The sequence below is a fragment of the Camelus dromedarius genome, chromosome 25 (assembly GCF_036321535.1).
Source record: "Camelus dromedarius isolate mCamDro1 chromosome 25, mCamDro1.pat, whole genome shotgun sequence".
NCBI lineage: Eukaryota > Metazoa > Chordata > Mammalia > Artiodactyla > Camelidae > Camelus > Camelus dromedarius.
Genome location: NC_087460.1, coordinates 2,348,000 through 2,367,747, shown reverse-complemented (window position 1 = coordinate 2,367,747; position 19,748 = coordinate 2,348,000). Strand labels below are relative to the sequence as shown.

The window sequence follows — 19,748 nt, the reverse complement described above, 5'->3', positions numbered from 1 at the left end:
TAGTTCCCTGTGCTCTACAGCAGGACCTTGTTGTTTATCTATTCTGTACATAGTAGTTTCTATCTGCTAATCCTAAACTCATAATTTATCCCTCCCCAACGCTTTCCCCTTTGGTAACTGTAATCTGTATGTTTGAATTTTCATATTTTTTAAGCACCAGGACTCCAGGAGCCTTACATAAAGGAGAGGGGGAAGCTTGGGCCCTACTTGTGGGGAGATTCAGAGCTGCTCTGGCCCCCTGGAATCCAGAACCCAGAATAAATGAGCTAAGGACACTGAAAGGCTGAGGCCCAGAAAGGGGGAGGCCCTCCTGTTGAGGGAGAAGATGTGAGGCTGCCCTTCTCTGTTTTGAACCTAGTATTGGCCTGTACCCCAAGCCTGGGGCTGAAGAGCACCCCAGGTGGACACAGTGGGGCAACCCGGGAGACTGGGAGGGTGTGCGCACGCACACACGCGCACACACACACACACACACACTCCTGCATCCCACACATGCCCCAGGCACGCAGGCTGCCGCCCCCGCGCACTGACACACACCTCCTTTCAGACAACCTGGCACGGACATCCTGACAGTTTACAGCTGCCGGCACACCCCCGCATACACACACTACACACACACACACACACACACACACACACACACACACACACACACACACACACACACACACACACACACACACACACACACACACACACACACACACACAGCGCTGCCACCGCCCACTCCTGCCAGGACCCCGTCAGGAGACGCCACAGAGCCCGCCGGCCCTCCCTCTCCTCCAGCGCTGGGTTTTTCCAGCCGGAGCCCTGCTCCCTCTGCTGCGATCTCTGGAAACTGGTGTCTGACGCGGCTGCTCCTGCATCTTACTTATTTATTTCCTCTTCTCTTCCCACCGCCGCCTGAGACCCCCTGGTTGAGAGCTGCAGCTGGGGAAGGGAGGCAGAGAGGATGGAGGGGAGGACCACCGCAGGGGCCATGAGCACCAGGCCGGAGGCCCCGAGGGAGGAGGGAGACTCCGGGAGCGGGGGACGGGAGGCAGAGCTGCGGGGCCGAGCCCAGCTGAGCCAGCAGCGCCGGCTCAGACAGGCCACCCAGTTCCTGCACAAGGACTCGGCCGACCTGCTCCCCCTGGACAGCCTCAAGAGGCTCGGCACCTCCAAGGACTGGGTGAGGCAGCCCTCTCCCCCCAACCCCTGGGAAGCTCGGGTCCCCCCACCTCCTCCCCCAGGAAGGTGCAGACCCCAAGCCTGCACACCCACCTCCCTGCCCAGTCCCGCCTGGAGGGCTCACCTTGGCCATGGCCAAGCTCCTCACAGGGGCTGCTCCCTCGGCTTGGTGGCTCTGGCGGACCCTTTCTCATTGCTCAGCTCCCCCAGAGAGCCCAAGGCTTGTCTGTGCTGGTTAGAGCCGAGGCTTCCGGGGACTGGGAGCCTCCTGGAGCAGAGCAGCCTGGAGGACTGGCCAGTTTAGGGTTGTGGCTTCCCTCTGCCCCAAACCACAGGTCCCCAAACACAAGGTCTGGGTGTTGATTGCTTTCCCCCTCGTCCTTGCCAGAACCCAGGGTCTCACCTGGCTCCCGCCTGGGGCGCTGGGCCTCCTGAGGGCCCCGGAGCGCCTTCCCTCCCGGGGGCAGGGGCCCTTCCAGCTCCTTTCCCTCATCCCCCTGCAGCAGCCACAGCCGCTGAGGGGTGGGTGGGTTGGGGGCAGCTGCGTTTACTCATTCCCCATGCAGAGAGGGAGGGGCTGAGAGGTGGCTGCTTCGGAGCCAGGGTGCTTGGGCTCAGACCCTGGCTCTGGCCTTTAGCAACGTGGGAAACAATGCAACTCTGTCTCTGAGCCTCGGTTTCTTCATCTGTTACATGAGGATAAAATGAACAGCATCTGCCTCGTAGGGCTGCTGTGGGGTGCAGGAGCTGATTCCTGGAAAGGACTCAGAACGGTGCCTGGCTAACAGGAAGCACCGTCTAAAGACAGTTACTCCTCCAGCTTCTATTCCATTTGGCCTGAGAAAGTAAGCTCCTCAGGGTCCCGAGAAGGTGGAATGGCTCTGGCCTCTGGCTCAGGCAAGGAGCCAGGCTTTGGCAGGAAGGTTTGGGAGCACCCAACTCCCTCCTTCATCTCCTGGTCAGGGGTCTGAGAGGAGGGACTCCTGAAACCTAAGAGGCATGAACCATTTCCGGGAGCCTCGGCCACTCCTGCAGGCCCTCTCCCTGGAAACCTGGAGCCAGATGCAGCCCCTCACTGCCTTCCTGAACCAGCCCTGCCTTTCCTTATTCGTCCCAGGAACCACCCCCCACACACACACCCAGCAGCCCCCCACCAAGGGGAAAAGTGACCAGAATGAGATCTCAATTCAGAGAACCTCCTTGCAAACAGCCAGCACAGCTGAGAAAATGACGGATCTGGGAAGCAGGTTCCTTGGCTTTCAGTGGCTAGGAAATTACAGCCTCCACCCTCCTGGGCCCATCCTATGTCTGTGTGGCCCTGGGGAAGATGCTCTATCAACACTGCCATCCCCTGAGCTCTCCCAACTCCGGTAGTCACCTTATGTGGCTTAGGGAGTGAGGACACAGCAGTTGGGAGGAGCCAAGTCCCTGTCCCTGGGACAGCTCTGGGGCAAACTGCAGAGTGTGTGTGTTGGGGGGGGGTCGGGGGGGGGCTGGGTCTGAGCCTGCATCCTTCGTGGGAAAGGTGGGAGGAGAGCTGGGAACCACAGAGCTCACTGCCCTTTTCCCAGAGCTGGATCCCCTGCTGGCAGCCTCAAGGGCCTCATTAAGCCAAGGGTAGAAAAACAATCCCAGGCTCCCAAGGAGAGAGGGCAGGTGGGGAAGCATGCGTGGAGGCCAGGGGGAAACAGTCACTGTTCAGTAAGCATGTATTGAGTGCCTACTATAAAGCCGAGCCGAGCCCTGGGATAGAAAGAGGGATGAGGTGCAGACCTGACCTCAAGGGCAGATTATATCTGTGGGAAGCAGGGCAAAGGCGGCCAAGAGATGAATGGGATGCTGCCCTGCTGGTGTGTGGAGGGAAGAGGGCAAAGAGGTCAGAGCGGGCTTCCTGGATGAGGCACTCCCAGCATGAACCTGGACTGTCAGACTTAAAAGAAAAACCTCTCTCCAAATAAAGAGCAGACCCTGAACAAGTGTGTTGAGCCAGTCACCCAGTCAGGCCTGGAGAAAGGTGAGAAGAGGCTTCAGGAGGAGGGGTGAGCAGGGGCAGAGGCGTGGAGGCGAAGGGCAGCCTGGGCCGGGCAGAGCGAGCAGGGGCGCTGGGGCAGATGTGCAGTGGTCAGGTCACCTGGGCTGTCACCACCAGGTAAGCAAGGTGGGGAGGTGGGGCTCTGATGCATTTTAAGCAGGGGAGAGACCGCCGTAGTTCGGAGTGTTTCTTTGTGCTCCTCAAACTTCAGCGTGCACCCGGGCCATCGGGGCCTCTTGCTAAGCAAGCTTCTGGTTCAGTAGGTCACGAATTGCACTGCTAACAGGCCTTCAAGTGACACTGAAGGTGCTGATTTGAGCGCTGCACTTAGAGTCCAAAGAATTTTAGGGACTCACTTGCTTTGAGCAGGTGGATTTGAGAGGCGGGTTCTTATGTACTTAGGAGGTGTCTGGGGACCCAGGAGAGCTGTGCTGACGTGAGAACAGAGCAGTGACAGAAAGGGGCGGGAGGACTATTACCACAGGAGGTGAAACTGGTGGAATTCAGGAAGTGGCTGGACAGGGCTGGGGGGTCTGCGGGGGGAGGAAACTGCGGGTGACTCCCGACTTCTTAGTTTAGGAAACTTGGACTTTTTTCCTTTATTGTTTGTTCCTGTTACTTTGACTTCTTTTCATCACATCATTAACCCTGGGATCTGCACCCCACAGAAGGGTGGGGTCCGAAGAAGAAAAAAAGAAAGTGTGTCCCCAGAAATATGTGTTGTAGACCCGAGACAGAATTCCTCACACCTCCCCTCATAATACTAGTGCCTGAAATGTCCCGCCAGCCAATAGGTCAGTCTAACCTAGACAGACCATTTCTCCATTGCTGAGCTATCTATTGGGGTCCCGGAAAAACAGCACGATTTGATACTGGGGTTCACTCGGCTGTAACGGTCTGACTGCTGGGATCCTCGGGGAATCTCGCTCCCAAGAAACTCCAGACTGGGCAGGGCTGGGGAGAAGAGCCTGGGATTTGTGCGGGGTCGGGGGAGGGGGGCGGAATGAGCAGCCTGCACACCTGCGCTTAGCATCTTCATTGCTTTCTGATGGAGCCAGCAGCCACACAGTGTGATCCAGAGACGCCTGGTGGAGGGGACCCAGAGTCATGCTCAGGGGGAGTCTCCCCTGGTGCAGGCCCTGATTCACGGCCAGGAGGGCAGGAGGAGGACCAGCAAGACAGAGAGGCCAGCTCTTCTGGTCAACTGCAAGGTGAGACAGCCTCCTGGGACCGGCTCCCCTCACCCACTCTCCTTCCCGCCTGGTAGTGGGGGAAGAGCGGGGAGCTAAGGCACCACCACCCCCAGCCTGGGTCTAGAATCTTTTCACTCCTTACCTCACGGGCCTTCCCTTTGCACGACTCCCTTCTCTTGATCCAAGTAGAATCTTTAAAGGTTGAGTGTGTGCCACACACAAGGGCATGCACAGGTGGGTAAGGCAGCCCCTCCCAGGAAAGTACATGTGCTCTCGGGAGCTGTCCAACCCCCCAGGCAACACAGAGCCCCTCCTGACACGAGCCGGCTCCCGCTGCCCGTCTTTGCTCAGCGCCCCCTCCACCTGCTGACCTTCATCCTGTGTCCACGTTCCGTGATCCTTCAAGCCTCAGATGTCCCCTCCTCCTTGAAAGCTCTCCTGACTTCCCTAGCGGAAGAGCCTTTCCTCCCTCTCAACATCTCAGGCTCTTTACTCACAACCCACAGACCTTACAACTCCCTCCCGTGCACCAGTGACCACACCCCCACCCTCCTAGAGAGCAGCCTTCCACAACAGGTCCCCGCACAGCGGGTGCTCAGCGAACGAGTGCAATGAGAAAATGACATGGTTTGTGGTACCCAAGTGCAAACTAAAACGTCTGTATTTATCTAAAAGGAAGCAACTGGCCTTCCTTTGCCTGCAGGGGTGAGCCTCTGCTACCAGCATCTAACGTTCTAGTGGGGACCACGCCTTCCCATCCTCCTTCATTCCCAATCCGGTTCCCTTTAACTGGAGGCCCTGGGCCTCCCAAGCACCCCTCCACTTCCAGTCGAACCCTTCCCAGATGCAGGCACTCGCCTCGTGTGGCTCCACTTCCTTTCCTGATTCGGTATCTGACCGAGCTCTGCCTCAACCGTGAGTCCCGTAAGCGTCACTTTTAAAGAGTCAGTTGCTTCTCTTCACTCACTTCTGAAAGGGACTCATCAGGGGCTGGGAAGGGTGACAGAGCCAGCGCCCAGCCCATTCTCCCGGGGACTCACCGAGTGCCCCCTCCCCTTTCTCAGTGCCAGGACCAGGTGCTTAGGGTGGCCGTGGACACTGGCACCGACTACAATCAGATCTCCGCGGGATGCCTCAGCCGCCTGGGGTGAGTGAGGCCCAAAAGCATGGATGCGGGGCTTCTTTTTGGGGTGAAAATATTCTGAAATTAGAGTGATGGTTCCTAACTCTGTTTTATACTTTAAAAGGGTGACTTTCATGGTATATGAACTGTGTCTCAATAAAGCTGTTATTTAAAAAAAAAAGAATTGATGGGGCTCTGGCAGAGAAGACAGGATTTAGACCCCATGTGGGACCAGCAGTTGGCTAAGAACCCAAGTGTGGTGGGGAGGGACATTAGCTGGAGGGGTGGGGGTGGGGGGTGGGGGCTGTGGTGGCCACAAGCCTTGCTTCCTGACCACAGGTTAGGGAAGAGGGCCCTAAAAGCCCCAGGTGGGGACCTGGCCCCTGGGCCCCCAGCCCAGGTGGAGCAGCTGGAGCTACAGCTAGGCCAGGAGACTGTGGCATGCTCCGCTCGGGTGGTGGGTAAGTCCTCTCCCCATTGGCAGCCCAGCGTCCCACCTCTCCTACGTTCCTCTCCTGGGGGGACAAAGGCAGAGCCTCTCACCCCTGCCAGCACCAGACGAAATGTCCCCAAAGATGTGCTCGTCATCCTCAAGATTCTCAGGCCTGGGAGGGGTGGGCAGAGAGGGGGCGAGGGCTGACGGGACAGCAGTGACCTGGGGGCACCCTCCAGCTTCTTGTTTTCAAATGGTTCCTGCAGATGTGGAGAGTCCTGAACTCTGTCTTGGGCTGCAAACTCTGCTCGCTCTCAAGGTAAGGAGGATGCTTACACTGGCAGCCACACCGGGGACCTGACCCAGAGGGCTGGGAAAAAGAGATAGAGGAGACACAGGTGTGGATGCACGGGTTGGCCTCTGATGAGACTTGGAGATGTGGGATTTCACTCTCACTTCCTTGGAGGTTCCTTATTTGCCCACAAGTAACAGATACGGAGAACTGGGTCCCTCCCAGACAGACAGCAGTCCAGGTGAAAGGAAACGGGGAGGAACAGGGAGCAGGGGGTGGGAAGGGGAGGCGGTTAACCGCCAGTAAGCGCACCTCCCCCTGCAGTGCTGCATCGACCTGGAACGCGGAGTGCTGCGGCTGAGAGCCCCCTTCTCTGAGCTGCCTTTCCTGCCTCTGCACCCAGAGCCTGGCCAGTGACCGCTGCCCGGCTGGTCCCCAGGGGGAAGCTGCTTGCTTTAGGGGAAGAGCTGTCAGGGGGATGGGGCATCGCTAGAGCCAGGTAGCTGGGGACTACTGTGTCTGTCCCTTTTGTCACCACCCTGACCCCGCTGTCCCATTGCCCTGCTGGCCACACTCCTGCTTCTCAGCGCCCACCCTACCCCCCAGGGAGGAGTGTCTCTAGAGACAGCCTGTGACCTCAGGGTTCGGGTTTCCGTTCAGTCTCACCCCCTCCCAAGAAGAGCAGAGCCAGAGCTGGTTCTGGGCTGGGCACTGGGCAGGGTAGGAGTGGCCTGAGTCCGCAGCTGCAGCCTGTGGCTGTCCCCTCCTGCCCCATCCACCCGAACACCCTTGAGGCCTTCACCCCACGTGCTCACGCCACCTTCTGGGGCTGGTCGTCCCCACTGGACGCCCCTCACTGCCCGGGTCCCTGGCCCTGCTGGGGCCCCCTTTCTGATCTGTGCACGGTGGCCCGCAGGCAAGTGGGACAGAAAGGGTCAGCGCACACGGCAGGGAGTCGGTGGAGGACTCAGGCCCAAAGGCCGAGGGCTTTCGCCAGCTGCCTTCTCTGTGGCCGCGCACACCTGGAGCGGTTGTCATTTGATCACCCTGCACAAACACTGGATGTACCGTTAAGTTACGCCAGATACTCATCCTCCACCTGCTTCCTCAGCCGCTGGGCCCCTGCACTTTGGGGTGCATGTGAAGAGCCGCCCCCCAGGGCTAACAGAATGGTGGGATCGTCAGTACCAAGACCCAACCTGACCTGTATTCCTCTTTATTTCTAGACGTTCCACCTCATTAGACCCACCCCTTCCTTCTCTGTGGGCTCCTCAGCTTCAGCTGGTCTTCTCTGGCATCCGTGGCTTTCTCCCCACCCCTCCACCCCCACCTTGAGCCCAGTAAACACACAAGGAGGCTCTGTGACCTTTACTGCAGGTGAAGAGAAGAGCCCAGACCTTAAGGGGCCAAGGCCCCGAGCATTTCCGTCTGGCTGGTTCGAATCTCTCTAATCACAGATTAGGGGGAGATGGAGACAGTGGCGGAACTAACCTGGCTGGGGAACCAGGGCCCTCGGACCTGGAGTAGATCAGATCAGAGAAGAGCCAGGGTTGGCCCCGAGACACCGGGCCTTACCTTTCTCAGTGGAGTCCCTGTGCCCACGGGCAGGCGAGGGGCTCACTGGCACAGGGGTGAGAGCGCGTGGCCCCTCCCTGCCGGGCTGTGCCCTCTGCTCTCCTGGGTCTCACCCTGCTCCTCTCCCTTCTGCCTCTCGCTGCTTCTGCAGCTGCAGACCCCAGGCCCAGGGAAGCCTCGGCTCAGCGCTTCTCTGCTTCTCTATTTGAATAAACACCTGTTTCTCTAAGCCACTGTCCTCTGCTTCTCAGACACTGAACAAGGAGTCCGTCCTGACTCCCTTTCAGAAGGAAATGTGACTGTGGACCTTCCCCTGGGCTGACCCATCTGGCTCGGGGTCTGTATAATCAAGAGCAATGCCTTCAAACTCCTCTATATTTATTTTTGGGGGGAGATAATTAGTTTACTTACTTAATAGAGGTGCTGAGGACTGGACCCAGGACCTCATGCATGCTAGGCACGTGCTCCGCCGAGTTCTACCCTCTCCTCAAGCTCCCCTAAACACAACTCTCAGCAGAAAGCATCTTCTAAGTCACACTCAGTACACACGCGCACCAACAAGCAGAACGCAACAGTGCTTCCCCATCCTGTGCGCAATATACTGATGTTTTCTACCTTACTTCAGTCTGCCTCCCTGATCCAAAAAATGCCAACCGCCACCCACCAAAGGATCCCAACCTACAGTCTGAAAACCACTGATTCAGAGCACAGGGGTCAAAAGCAGAAGGGATATGAACGGCCCGATTCTGACTGTGGCCTGCATTACAAGCCGGCATCAGGCTGTAAACGTCTCCTGTCTTAGAGACAAGGATGAGTTTTGGGGGAAATGGGAGCAAGGCCTGGGAAGCTACACGGTACTTGAAGAACACAGCAAAAAGAGGAAGTGCTGACCTGGTTTCCCAGGTGAAGAGAGGAAAATCATCTCAGGGTCGGTGGGATGTGGTAAGACGACATGGTAAATTGTCCTGAGAGACCCCTCAGAAAGAAAACAAACGCAGACGTTCCCCGACCTATGGTTTTTTTTTTTTTTTTTTTACTTTATGATGGAACAAAAGCAATACGCACAATGCAGTAGAAAGGGCACTATGGGTTTTGATCTTCCCCAGCTAGCGACACAAGGTCCGGTCCCCTCTCGTGATGCTCAGCAGAGCGCACAGCCCCCAGGCAGCCCCTGACCGTGAGGGTGAACCACCTACACACTCGGAACCATCCTGTACCCAGACAACCCTCTGTTTTCACTGTCAGTACAGTATTCAATAAATTCCGTGAGGTACTCAACTCTTTATTACAAAATAGGCTTTGTGGGAGCTGATCTTGCCTAAGCATAGGCTGATGTATGTGTTCTGAGCACGTTCATGGTAGGCAAGGCTAAGCTGTGACATTCAGTAGAGGAGGTGCGTTAAATGCACTTTTGGTTTATGGTATTTTCAACTCTCGACGGTTTATCAGGATGTAACCCCATAATAAGTGGAAGAGAGTGTGTAGCTGCCACTCCCGTGACAACCACTAGTGTCAGTGACTTGGAGCTGTGCCGTGGAGCCAGCACGTGGGATGCGGCGGAGCCCTTACTGTCACGGCTCTGTTGCAGCAAAGTGTGTTACAGCTCACAAACAAGTCTGTCTCCCACACAACAAGAGTGGGGAGCTCTGGGGAGGAGCAGTGCCAGGTAATGTGGAGTGAGGTCGGGGACCCTGCTCTGATGGGCGAGTGCACGAGGAAATGGGCAGAGGGTCACTTTATCTTTTCCCCAGCAGACCACGAGGTCCACAGTTCACAGTCACCCTGGGGTTGCCGCTGTCCCTCCTGTCACGGACATCCCTGTCGTGCAAACACCACAGATACCTTGTGGGGGTGCGGAAGTTCAGGAGGACCCTGGTTCCGCTAAGAGGGCTGGGCCAGCTAGGTGGGATCCTGGAGGCCTGTGGGAACACACTGCAGTGGCCGGTCCGGGTGGTAGAGGGTTTGGTGCAGTAGGGCACGGGCGGCCGGGAGGTCGTCAGGACCTGAGGGCAAGAAAGAGGCCGGTGGGTCTCCTGGGACCAGGGCCGCTGCAGGCCTGCAGCCGCGGCCTCCAGGCCAGGGACTCACCTACGCCCAGATCCCGCAGCAGGCCCCGGAAGTCCGGCTGGGCCTCCAGCAGCTTCAGCAGGTTGGTAGACTCCATCCGCTCAAGCTGCACCTCCCAGTACACGTAGATCTTCTGGTTGAAGGTGACGTACACCAGGCAGGGGCTGTTGCGGCCCTCCTTGCAGGCGTACAGGCCTGGGGGCGGCAGTGAGACCCAGGTCAGGGCAAACGTTCACATCAGCAGCTCCCACCCGCCCACAGACATCAGGTAGGAGACTACGGGCCCTCCTCCTAGCCCTTCTCTGTGGGGAACTCAGTCAAGCAGGGAAAGCAGTCAAGTATCTGGCCCGCTGCAGATCGGGAAAACCACAGTAGCAAAGCCCGAGACAAAAGCACACAGGAGGCGGTGTCTGAGGCTCTCCCGCCTCAGCGACGGCCAGGTGATGCGGGCAGCTGCTTGTGGGTCATTGGACTGTGTGCGCCAGCGCGAGGTTCAATTCTGCCACTTCAGTGACCACAAACACTCCCACGTCACCCCCAGGAGTTAGTGCTGCCTCCCAAGGTCCCCCATCTGGAATCAGGAAGACACTCCTCACAGAGTGTTTTCTGACACCCCCACCGCAGCCAATCCTTCAAAATATTCAGAGATGGACAGCCGGCTGTCTTTTATTTCTTCTGACTTAAAACCGTAAGACGACAATTTGGTACCCGCTCATCACCCTCTAAGGAAAGAGCTAAAGAACTGTGTTTCCGGAGACTTGGTCAGGGAGGGCGGGGAGGGGCAGTGAGGGGTGGGTGTGGTCAGGGAGGCGGGGCGGGGCCCGTGAGAAGGCGGGTGTGGTCAGGGAGGGCGGGGCGGGGCAGTGAGAGGAGTGGGTGTGGTCAGGGAGGGTAGGGCGGGGCAGTGAGAGGGGTGGGTGTGGTCAGGGAGGCGGGGCGGGGCCCTGAGAGGGCGGGTGTGGTCAGGGAGGGCGGGGCGGGGCAGTGAGAGGGTGGGTGTGGCCAGGGAGGGCCGGGCTGGGTCACCTGCACAGAAGGCGCGGATGTTCTCATCCACTTGGAAGCGGACGACGGTGCGGTTGTGATCGATGATGTACGTCTGTCCGTCCCAGGCACAGGCAACCACCTCCTCGTGCCCATTGCCCTGTAAAAGGCAGGACTTGAGGATGTAGGGGCAGCCAGGAGCCGTTTCAGGAAGAGACCTAGTGGCGAGGCTGGATGAAATCACAGGAGCTGTGGACTCCACCCAGCGGGACACATGGGGAAAGCAACCCCCCGCGTTTCTCCCCAAACTTCTCACGGCACCAGGCACAGAGAGGACTGTCAGATGAGCCCCCTGACATGGTGCTCACGACAACCCTAAGAAGCAGGCAACAGGATTCCTACTTCATACTGAGGAAACAGCTCAGAGTCAAATTCACTCTCCGAAGGTCACCCGGCCGGGAGGTGGCAGCCCTGCTCCACCTGACTTCAGAGCCTTCCACCCCTTTCAGTCCATCAGGCAGGCGGACTGCAGCATAAAGGCAGCTCCACCTGCCCACTCCGGGGCCAGAGCCCTGGTAAAGACACACTTGTGCACGGAGCACAGGAAGACTATAAAACACACATCTGTGGGTGCATTGGTAACTCACTTCTGGACCCTGGTAATAACTTGTTTCTCTGTGGACCATTACTCCTGCTGAGAGGGGCTGAAATGAGGCTCCCTGGCGAAGAGAGGACAGTGCTAATAAGACCCTGGAGTAAGGGAGGATCAGGCCTGTCCAGAGAGACTTGAGATAAAGGCTGGGTTGACTGGGATGTGAGAATGGCCCCGCTGAAGTCTCACATGAGGGTGGAGGCTGCCACTCCCTGCCAGGCCCTCTGCTCACCGTGACGTCCAGTTTCTCGAGGGCAAAAAGCTGGTGGTCCACCTGCACCGACCACAGCAGTCTGTCTGCTTCCTCCATGAGCTTCAGCGTCCCTACAGGGGAGAGGTGGGCGGGGCTGGGGGTATGAGCCCTGCGCAGACTCCCAGGTACACAACCTCCCCTAACCCCCATGGGCCGGAGGCTGACCCAGGGGACTCACCGTCCAGGGTGCAGAGGGCAAAGAGGCCAGAGGCACCGCTCTCAGGGCTGTGGCCTGTGGGGGAGGTTGGGGCGGGGTTGGGGTGGGGAGGGGACAGAAGGATCAGAGGAAGGACACGTGAGGGGAAGGCAAGATCAAAATGTACAGGTGAGGGCAGCCAAGGGCAGGAGGGAGGGACAGGACCACAAACAAGGGAAGACCCTGCACCCCTCTCCCCAGGCACCTCTGCATGCCCCGCCCCCACCCCACCACACCCCACCTCCGCCTCGCCTGATGTTGCCAATGAGGTGAGTGGAGACATTCTTGTTGTGGGTGCGGCCGGATGTCTGGTGCAGTACCACGTCTCGGGGAGCTGGGGTCTCCCTGTGGGAGGGGGTGGGGGAGACTTGGCCCTCGGGACAGCTGCAGGCCCCATCCCCGTACGAGCTTCCAAGACAGGAATCAGCGTGGAGACCTCTGGCTGATCCTGCCTGGCCCACATGGCAAGTAGAAAGAGAGGGACGGAGTGGCCAGACTGGAATATGGGAACCTCTTCCAGGTGCTACAACGTCATGGTCAGGATTCCGAGTCCCCAAGTAATCTTCCCACATGGAGGCAAAGGTGCTTGTGGGGTGGGGTGGGGCGGGGAGTGGGGCTACCTGGACCAGCTCAGACAACAGCAGACCCTCCGTGGCCGTGCATGCCAAACACCCTGCGCCATCCACAGGCCATACCCCTTACCGAGTGCCCTCCGCCAGCCCCTCGGAGGTGGGGGCAGGCCCAGCATCCCTGTTCCAGGTGCACAGCAGAATTGCATAAGCACAGCCTGGCTGAGACACCATCAGTTCGGGAGCGCCCAGGGGCCCTGGAGTCACTGAGAGACTGTCCACCTGCATCAGAGAACAGGGGCTTACAGGGGGCTGGAGAGAGAAGTGGGGGCCTGCAGAGGTCGGAGTAGGGCTGGGCCAAGGGCCCTGGGACAAGTCCCCAGCTTTTGAGGCACCAGCAGGAGGAAGTCTAGAGTCCCTGGGCTCCTGCCGCGAGCCACACTCTCCACGTGGACCACCTGCCTGATGATCCACTGTGCGGATCCTCATGGGCCCCATCACACCCATCCTCGCGTCCCTGATGCTCAGCATAGAGGCCCTTCCCACCTGCCTGTTACAAGCAATTTCCCCTAAGACTCTGATTCTAAGTGATCTTCTTCAGATCTCCCTCAACAAGGTCATTTTCCCTCTTCCCACCCTGCACCGTGGCCCCACTGTTCTCCCACGAGCCCCTCCAGGAAGGAGGGCTTCCCTGCCCCCTGGGCCGTGGTCTGACACTCAGCCTCTCACCTGACCCTCCAGCATCCATTTCTTGAGTGACACCAGCTGCCCGGTCAGATGCTCAGTGCTGTCACCCAGGTCTTCCCAGCGGAAAGCCCTCACCACGCGGTCTGTGTAACCCACCACCAGCTCGCAGCGGCCATCGCCGTCTGTGGATCCAGAAAATAAGACAAGTTTGGAGCCCAGTCTGCATTCATCAGCTTGAATCTTACAGGTGTGCACCCTTCCCCTCCAGTACCACCACCATCAGCATCTCCATCAGATGTGACTTCGGGCCCAACCTGCTGTGCCCACCATCTCACACACCCCGGGTCTGGTGCCCGACCCCTGCCCTGCTGCATGTCTGGAGCCACCCAGCTGCCTCGCAGGGCCCATCAAGTGTCCCAAGGAACCCCACACAGCTGCCACTGCCTTCGAGACGGCTTCTGGCCAAAGCACCAGCCCCATATCTGAATGGCTCATTCCCCCGCAACCTTCAGGTGTTGATCAAATGTAACCTTCTTGGCAGAGACTCCCCCGACGACTCCCTCTGCCTCCACCTCAACACCCTCTAGCCCCTCCTGTGATTATTTCCTCTGTGGTGCTTTCCACCTACAAGTATGCTATTTAACTTTCTTAAAAAACATTTCTATTGCTTATCTTCTGTCCTTTCCCAGTAATGGTCCAAGAGAGCAGTCATTTTTGTCTGTTTCATTCACTGTTACAATCAGCGCCTAGAATGACGCCTGGTTTATAACAGGAGCTCAGTAACTCGGCTTTAAAAGGCATGACAACTGCACAAATGAGCACAGGTGAGCCCCCTGAGTCCCCGAGGTCCTCCCCCCCGGCCGCCTGCAGAGACAGCCATGCCCACCGATGTCGCTGATCAGCATGACCTTGGTGTTGGCAGGGATGTGCTGCTTGAAGACGGGGCGGGGCTCCTCCCCCACGAGGGTCTCGTGGTGCCCTGAAGCACCCAGGGCCTTGGCAGGTGTTAGGTCACACAAGTGAAACCAGCCCTCGGCACTGACGGCCACCACCAGGTTCTGGGAGAGACAGAGCGGGAGGAGGGGCTGGGGAGAGAGGTCCGGGCACAAGCCTGGTCGTCAGAGCACAGAAGCCAAGGCTGAAGACCAACTCGCAGCTGACCCCCACTGGGAGGCAGGGATGGGTCGAGGGGAGGCCGGGGAGCTACACTGGAGTCCCGGGGCCCCTGGGCTTCTTACCTTCCCTTTGTTACATACATCTCCAACACCGACACAAGTGAGCTGCAAGAGAAGAAAGGGAGGCCAGGGAGACACGCTGAGGGAGGCCGTGACGCCCCAATCCCTGCAAAGCGGGGGGCGGGCTCCCCATCACCACCACCTGCTGAGAACTCAGTGGTGCACGTGCCCACATCCAGAGTCTGTGCTGATCAAGTTACTGTGCCCTGGGCTCGGTTCACCAGACAGCAGTCTGAGGACCTGAGGTAGTTAAAACAGCCTGGGCCTAAACAAAAACCCACAACAACACAGCCAGGCTATCATGCTTCCAGACATGTGCAAACGACTAACCCTGTGTTCTACTACACGATCAGACAACCGAGGCAGATCCGGAAAGAACTAAGGGAGTCACTGCATCACGTAAAACGAAAACTAGCCCGGCTGTGTGTGTGGCAGCTGGGAGGGCACTGCCTGGGGGCTTCCCTCCGACTCAAATGAACCCTGACCCAGCAGCTGGCTGAGTAGCTGGTGACATAGGACACAATGGGGAGCTCGCACGTGGGACTCAGCCTTGACAGTCCCTGGACAGGAGGGAGCCCTTTGCCCCCTGGAGACCCGGGGGTTGAATACTGACCATTCCCTGGCAGGAACAGGTGAGCCACGGCCGGCTGTCATCACTCTTATACACAGACAGCTTTCCGCTGGTGTCTCCCACCACCAGTTCATTTAACTTCAGATGGAGAGAAGAGAGAGTGTTACGCGAGGCCCTGCTGAGCCACTCAAGACTCTCTCCTAGGCCCACCCTAGGGAAACCACAAGACCTCAACTTGGATCTTCATTGACTTTGTTAAAGTATTTTGAGGCCAACATTGCCAGTTTCCCAGAGTTTGTTTCCATTTCGTGTGCGTGCGTGCGTGCGTGTGTGTGTTGAGGGCAGGGATGGTTAGAGAAGGGGCAACACAGAATCTATGATCCATGCCAGAAAAGTCTGACATCTGAACAGCTCAAGGCCCCATTTGCCTGCCTTCAGTTCTTCTAATTTGTCCTGACACATGGGACACATTTTGAAAACAAGCTAATTGTGTAACTTGCGGAGAATTTAACTTCAGAGCTCACATTTAATCAGGGACCAAATAAAGACAGCGTCAGCTCTGGGGCTCTCCCTCCTCCCGCAAGACCTTTTGATGCTGGTGTGCTGAGTGAGCAGCGGGGAAGCATCCAAGCTCTGGGGCTCTGGTGCCCCCACGCGGTGGCCAAGCTCTCAGGAGGGTCTGGAGACTCTTCACCATTTACATCTGGTCTCTCCATTTCCCAGGGGTTCCCCAAAGGCTGGTCACCGTTCCCAGGAGACAACGATGATAACCAGCTGGCTCCAAACCCTACTTCCACAAACAGTTTCATGATTCCCGCTTAGGGGGGACTGTCCTCAAAACAGTGAGTATTAGACTCTCAAGCAGTTTAATTCTGAAGGCAACAAAGTCGTAATGCATGGACAGTAAGGAAAAGCAAGAAATAAACTGGGGTTTATAAATAATGATTTACTTGAGCTGAATCTCAGATTTATCGTATTTTCATTAGTTACAGGAGTTTCTGCTGGGAATAGTACAACACAGAAGCATAGAACAAGTTTATCGACATCCAACCCTCTACACCGGATGTTTCCGTTACAGCCGCCCCAGAGGACTTGTGCAGGGCTCAGAGTGCAGCCACCTGAATGTGAACCCAGCCCTCTTTGCCAAGATTTTTTCATCTATAAAACAAGGATCATAAGACTGTCCACCTCATAAGGATGTTGTGAGAACCAAGCCGACAGAGGAAAGCACCTAGGATGGTGACTGGCATACAGTCAGCACTAATGCCAGGCGGTTTCTGGCTTCCAGTTAAATGCCTCCAAGGCTCAGGATCTCAGCGTCTTTCCTACGATCGGTTAATACATTGATTCCACAAAAGCCATAGTCCATAGTAGACCCTTCATAAATATTTAGTTGATAGGCAAATGACAAAAAAGATTTTTTTTAAATAAACAACGAAATCAGAATGAAAGAGAATACCCAGTTGGCTCTGGGGTTTTCAGGTAAAGCTGGACAATCAGGGGTACAAAGATAAATGCCACTGGCTCACAGTTTTAACAGCTGTGTTGAGAAGCACCTCGCAGTTCAACAAGGGCACAGACACAGGGTTAAAAATCACAAAACTGTCTAGTAAGTGCAGTGAGCAAGGAGATGGGACTCAGCCGGGCAGACGGTGAGACATTGGCAGGTGTCCTGGACGAGGCCATTTCCAGGGTGGCCCACCTGCGCCCCAGCCATTCTGCTCCTCTGGGGTCCATCCTGGCTCTGGCCTCTGGAGGTTACTCAGTGACACCAAGAACCCCAGCTGGAGAGGACACCATCAGCCGGAAATGCCAACAGGGAGAGGAAGTGAGGCCTTCCTGTGATCTGCTTCAGCCTTCGAGAGACTGTCTCTCGCCAGGTGTAGCCAGGCTTCAGTGGGGTCCTGGAGAGTGTGTACTCCCTCCCTCTGTCTTAGCAGGAAATAAATTACTTGCAAATACTTTTAGGCTAATGGTTTATTAGGATGAAAGAAGTCCTTTTCCTGCCCCAAATTTCCAAATGCTGGCCCAGAGGAGCCAGTAACAAAGTTCTACCCACACTCACGCAGGCCGAGTGTACCACACCTGATGCTCACCAGCCAACTACCTCACCTACTTGCCCTTTTTCAATCATATTTATTAATAACAGGCAAAGCCCTTCAAATTGTTTTGAGATACATAACAACATTTGCCTTTCATAACAATCCTCATTTATTCAACACTGAGTGCCCACTACATGACAGGCACTATTCTTAAGGGGTGGGAATTCAGCAGTGGAAAAAGCAGATAAAAAATTCCTACCATCACAAAGCTCACAAGAGTGGAGCTTACAACTAAGGTTAAAAAAAAAAAGTAGTATAATATACCTAATATTGCAGAACTAAGTGTGCAATTCACTTATATAAGTACAATTTCCAAAAAACTGATACTATGAAGCTATGAAAAAAGGCATTAAACAAAGAAGACAACTGGATAAAATGGAAGACAATGCATAAAGTCACCCTGTTAATTTACTATGTTAAAATGCCTCCTTTGACTTTTCTCATAAAATTCTACTGTGTAGCATACAAAAAAAAGTGAAAACTCAGAAAACATAATACAAATTTATGAGAATAACTTTTTCCTCCCTAAAGGAAGAGCTGAAAGAGGCCTCATAAAATACCTTCTTCACCACAGCACAAAAAAGGCTGTGGGGAGATGGGGGTGGGGGCGGTTTAGCCCTTGTTTATTTTCCAGGGTAAAGAGCACAGAACAGTGAGAATGAGAAGCAGGGAAGCAGGGTAGAGACGCGGGGCAGAGGGCAGGAGAGGAGGGCAACAGTGAGCTTTGCATTAAAAATATGAAATAGAGACAATGGGAAAAAAGTCTCACACCATCAGACGCCCTCAGCCCCTTTGGGGCTCCACCCCAGGACTCTACACATTCTAATCAGTGCACCTCATTGCATTTCCTTATTCTTGTCACTATCACCCCACCTGCTGATGAGCTACCTGAAGGCGGGAACTGTCTTGCTCATCCCGGATTTGCCACAAGGTAGCAGAGCCCCTGGCCCATCACGGGCAGTTCAGGACCAAACACTGACGACGGCGCCAACCCTTGCTGACCGTCAGCCGCGTCCCAGACACGGTTCTACCTGCTTTCCCCGCATTAACTCACGTAGACGACGAGATTTTAAAGGAAGGACTGCGAGAGGAGGAAAGCTAGATGGACAGTGCTTTGGTAACAACCGAGGTGAAGTGCTTTGGTGGTGGGCCCGCCGGGCTGAGACGCCCCGGCCAGGCGCCGAGGGCCGCCCGGTGGACCCGGCATTACGGCAGACGCTCCCGAAGGCGCCGCGCGCGCGCTGGGAGCCCATTCTGAGACTCTGAACCGGACAGGGGCCCCGAAGGACGCACAGCGACAGGAGCGGGGAGCCGGGAACCCGGCCACCAGAGTCTACTGGCTCCTACGGAGAACAAGCGACCGAACCAGGTGGTGTACCAGACCACGGAAGCTGCCCGAACAGCCCTCCCACCCACCACGCAGTCCTCGCGCGCACGCGCACCGCGCACAACGCAGGACGCACGCCGTACGACGCACGCCGCTCCCTCCTACGCCGTACGCAGCACGCAGCACACCGCCCCCTCCGCCCCGCCCGGCCCCGCCCCGCCGCGTCTCTCCTGTGCGCATGCACTGACCGTGTCGTTATCGACGTCTCCGAGGCAGATGGCGTGCGGGAAGAGGCTCCCGCTGAACTCCAGGGCCACGCGCTGCACGTAGCTAACAGACCTCATCTCACTTCCAAGGGCCCAGGGGCTCTGGAGCCCCGCTAAGTGTTCCCCTAGCTCCTCCAGACAGCCGCCCGAGCGGAAGGCCACCCCGAACGGAGAGTTACGTCACCGACTGGGCCTCCAATCGTGGCCTCCGTCGCGGCCCCTCAGGGAGGAGGCGGGCCTTCCGGGCGCGCTGGGCGTGGGCCGGGGGGGGGCCCGTCCTGGTGTGAGTGACAGGGCCACGGGCCACTCCTCTTCTCCGCGGGCCGGGCGCGCACTGGTCAGCCAACGCTGGCCCGGCCGAGCCGTTTCCTTGGCAACAGGACTCTCGAGGGCTTGACCTAATGACCTTGATCTCTTCCTCTGTTGCCCCGGCGGTGAAGATGCCCAGCCTTCAGACCATCTCTGAGAATCATAATAATCGTAATGACCGAGGACTGCGTGGTTTCCAGCACTGTTTTTGAAAAAAACCTATGTAGCTCCTCATTACGAGTCGTGAACTCAGTGAATCGGAGCATCATTTAAAAAAACGAAATAGAATGGAAAAATGCCAAATAATGTCGAATAGTAAGGTGAGTATTAATTTTGTGGGAACTTCGTTCCAATTGTATACATTTACATGAGTACACACTGGCTAATCATGTAAAAAACATTTTTCCACCCAAGGTGGGTGTGTTCCGTGGGTAAAGGTTTGAAAATTACCTTCTGTAAAGCACATTCACACATATTATTTCACATAATTAGCACAACAATCTTTTGGGCTTGTCTTCTTACTCCATTTTTTTTTTAACGAGGAAAACAGGTTCAGCAAGATAAAGCAATAAGGCAGAAAGTGATGGAGATAGGACTCAGACCAGGATTGTTTGAGCCAAACCCCAACGTCCTTCCCATCACTGGCTGCCATAGTTCCTAGGAAAGTCCTCAGGTTAGAAATCGGGGTCACTGGGATTCTGGGTCCTCTCTG

General features: G+C 56.5%; 2 protein-coding genes across 3 annotated transcripts; one reads left to right on the top strand and one right to left on the bottom strand.

Annotated features, from left to right (window-relative positions):
• The first annotated feature begins 718 nt into the window (after window positions 1-718).
• Window positions 719-9,111, top strand: NRIP2 (nuclear receptor interacting protein 2). Its single transcript, XM_064478927.1, has 6 exons — window positions 719-1,171; window positions 4,261-4,413; window positions 5,460-5,542; window positions 5,858-5,979; window positions 6,218-6,270; window positions 6,568-9,111. The coding sequence occupies exons 1-6, from the start codon at window positions 953-955 to the stop codon at window positions 6,658-6,660; spliced, it is 723 nt and encodes a 240-aa protein (XP_064334997.1). The 5' UTR covers window positions 719-952; the 3' UTR covers window positions 6,661-9,111.
• ITFG2 (integrin alpha FG-GAP repeat containing 2) lies at window positions 9,080-18,940 on the bottom strand. 2 transcript variants are annotated; one of them, XM_064478925.1, is made up of 12 exons: window positions 18,710-18,940; window positions 15,075-15,170; window positions 14,465-14,506; window positions 14,113-14,284; window positions 13,269-13,408; window positions 12,673-12,821; window positions 12,212-12,315; window positions 11,953-12,006; window positions 11,754-11,845; window positions 10,912-11,029; window positions 9,907-10,080; window positions 9,080-9,821 (listed from the first exon to the last, which is right to left on the bottom strand). In XM_064478925.1, exons 1-12 carry the CDS (start codon window positions 18,803-18,805, stop codon window positions 9,718-9,720), a joined length of 1,341 nt encoding a protein of 446 aa, XP_064334995.1. In that variant the 5' UTR covers window positions 18,806-18,940; the 3' UTR covers window positions 9,080-9,717. The 2 variants fall into 2 exon arrangements, with proteins under 2 accessions (XP_064334995.1, XP_064334994.1); XM_064478924.1 differs by lacking the exon at window positions 18,710-18,940 and adding an exon at window positions 15,619-18,652.
• Window positions 18,941-19,748: the final 808 nt, after the last annotated feature.

What these genes read in the sequence shown, in the direction of transcription:
- NRIP2 (XM_064478927.1), top strand. Translation starts at nt 953, where the DNA reads ATGGAGGGGAGGACCACCGCAGGGGCCATGAGCACCAGGCCGGAGGCC. An exon ending in TCGGCACCTCCAAGGACTGG is followed by an intron (nt 1,172 to 4,260) that starts GTGAGGCAGCCC and finishes TGATGGAGCCAG; the next exon opens with CAGCCACACAGTGTGATCCA. An exon ending in ATGCTCCGCTCGGGTGGTGG is followed by an intron (nt 5,980 to 6,217) that starts GTAAGTCCTCTC and finishes TGGTTCCTGCAG; the next exon opens with ATGTGGAGAGTCCTGAACTC.
- ITFG2 (XM_064478924.1), bottom strand. Translation starts at nt 15,729, where the DNA reads ATGGTGAAGAGTCTCCAGACCCTCCTGAGAGCTTGGCCACCGCGTGGG. An exon ending in CATGCTGATCAGCGACATCG is followed by an intron (nt 13,409 to 14,112) that starts GTGGGCATGGCT and finishes CTGGATCCACAG; the next exon opens with ACGGCGATGGCCGCTGCGAG. An exon ending in CAACATCAGGCGAGGCGGAG is followed by an intron (nt 12,007 to 12,211) that starts GTGGGGTGTGGT and finishes CCTCCCCCACAG; the next exon opens with GCCACAGCCCTGAGAGCGGT.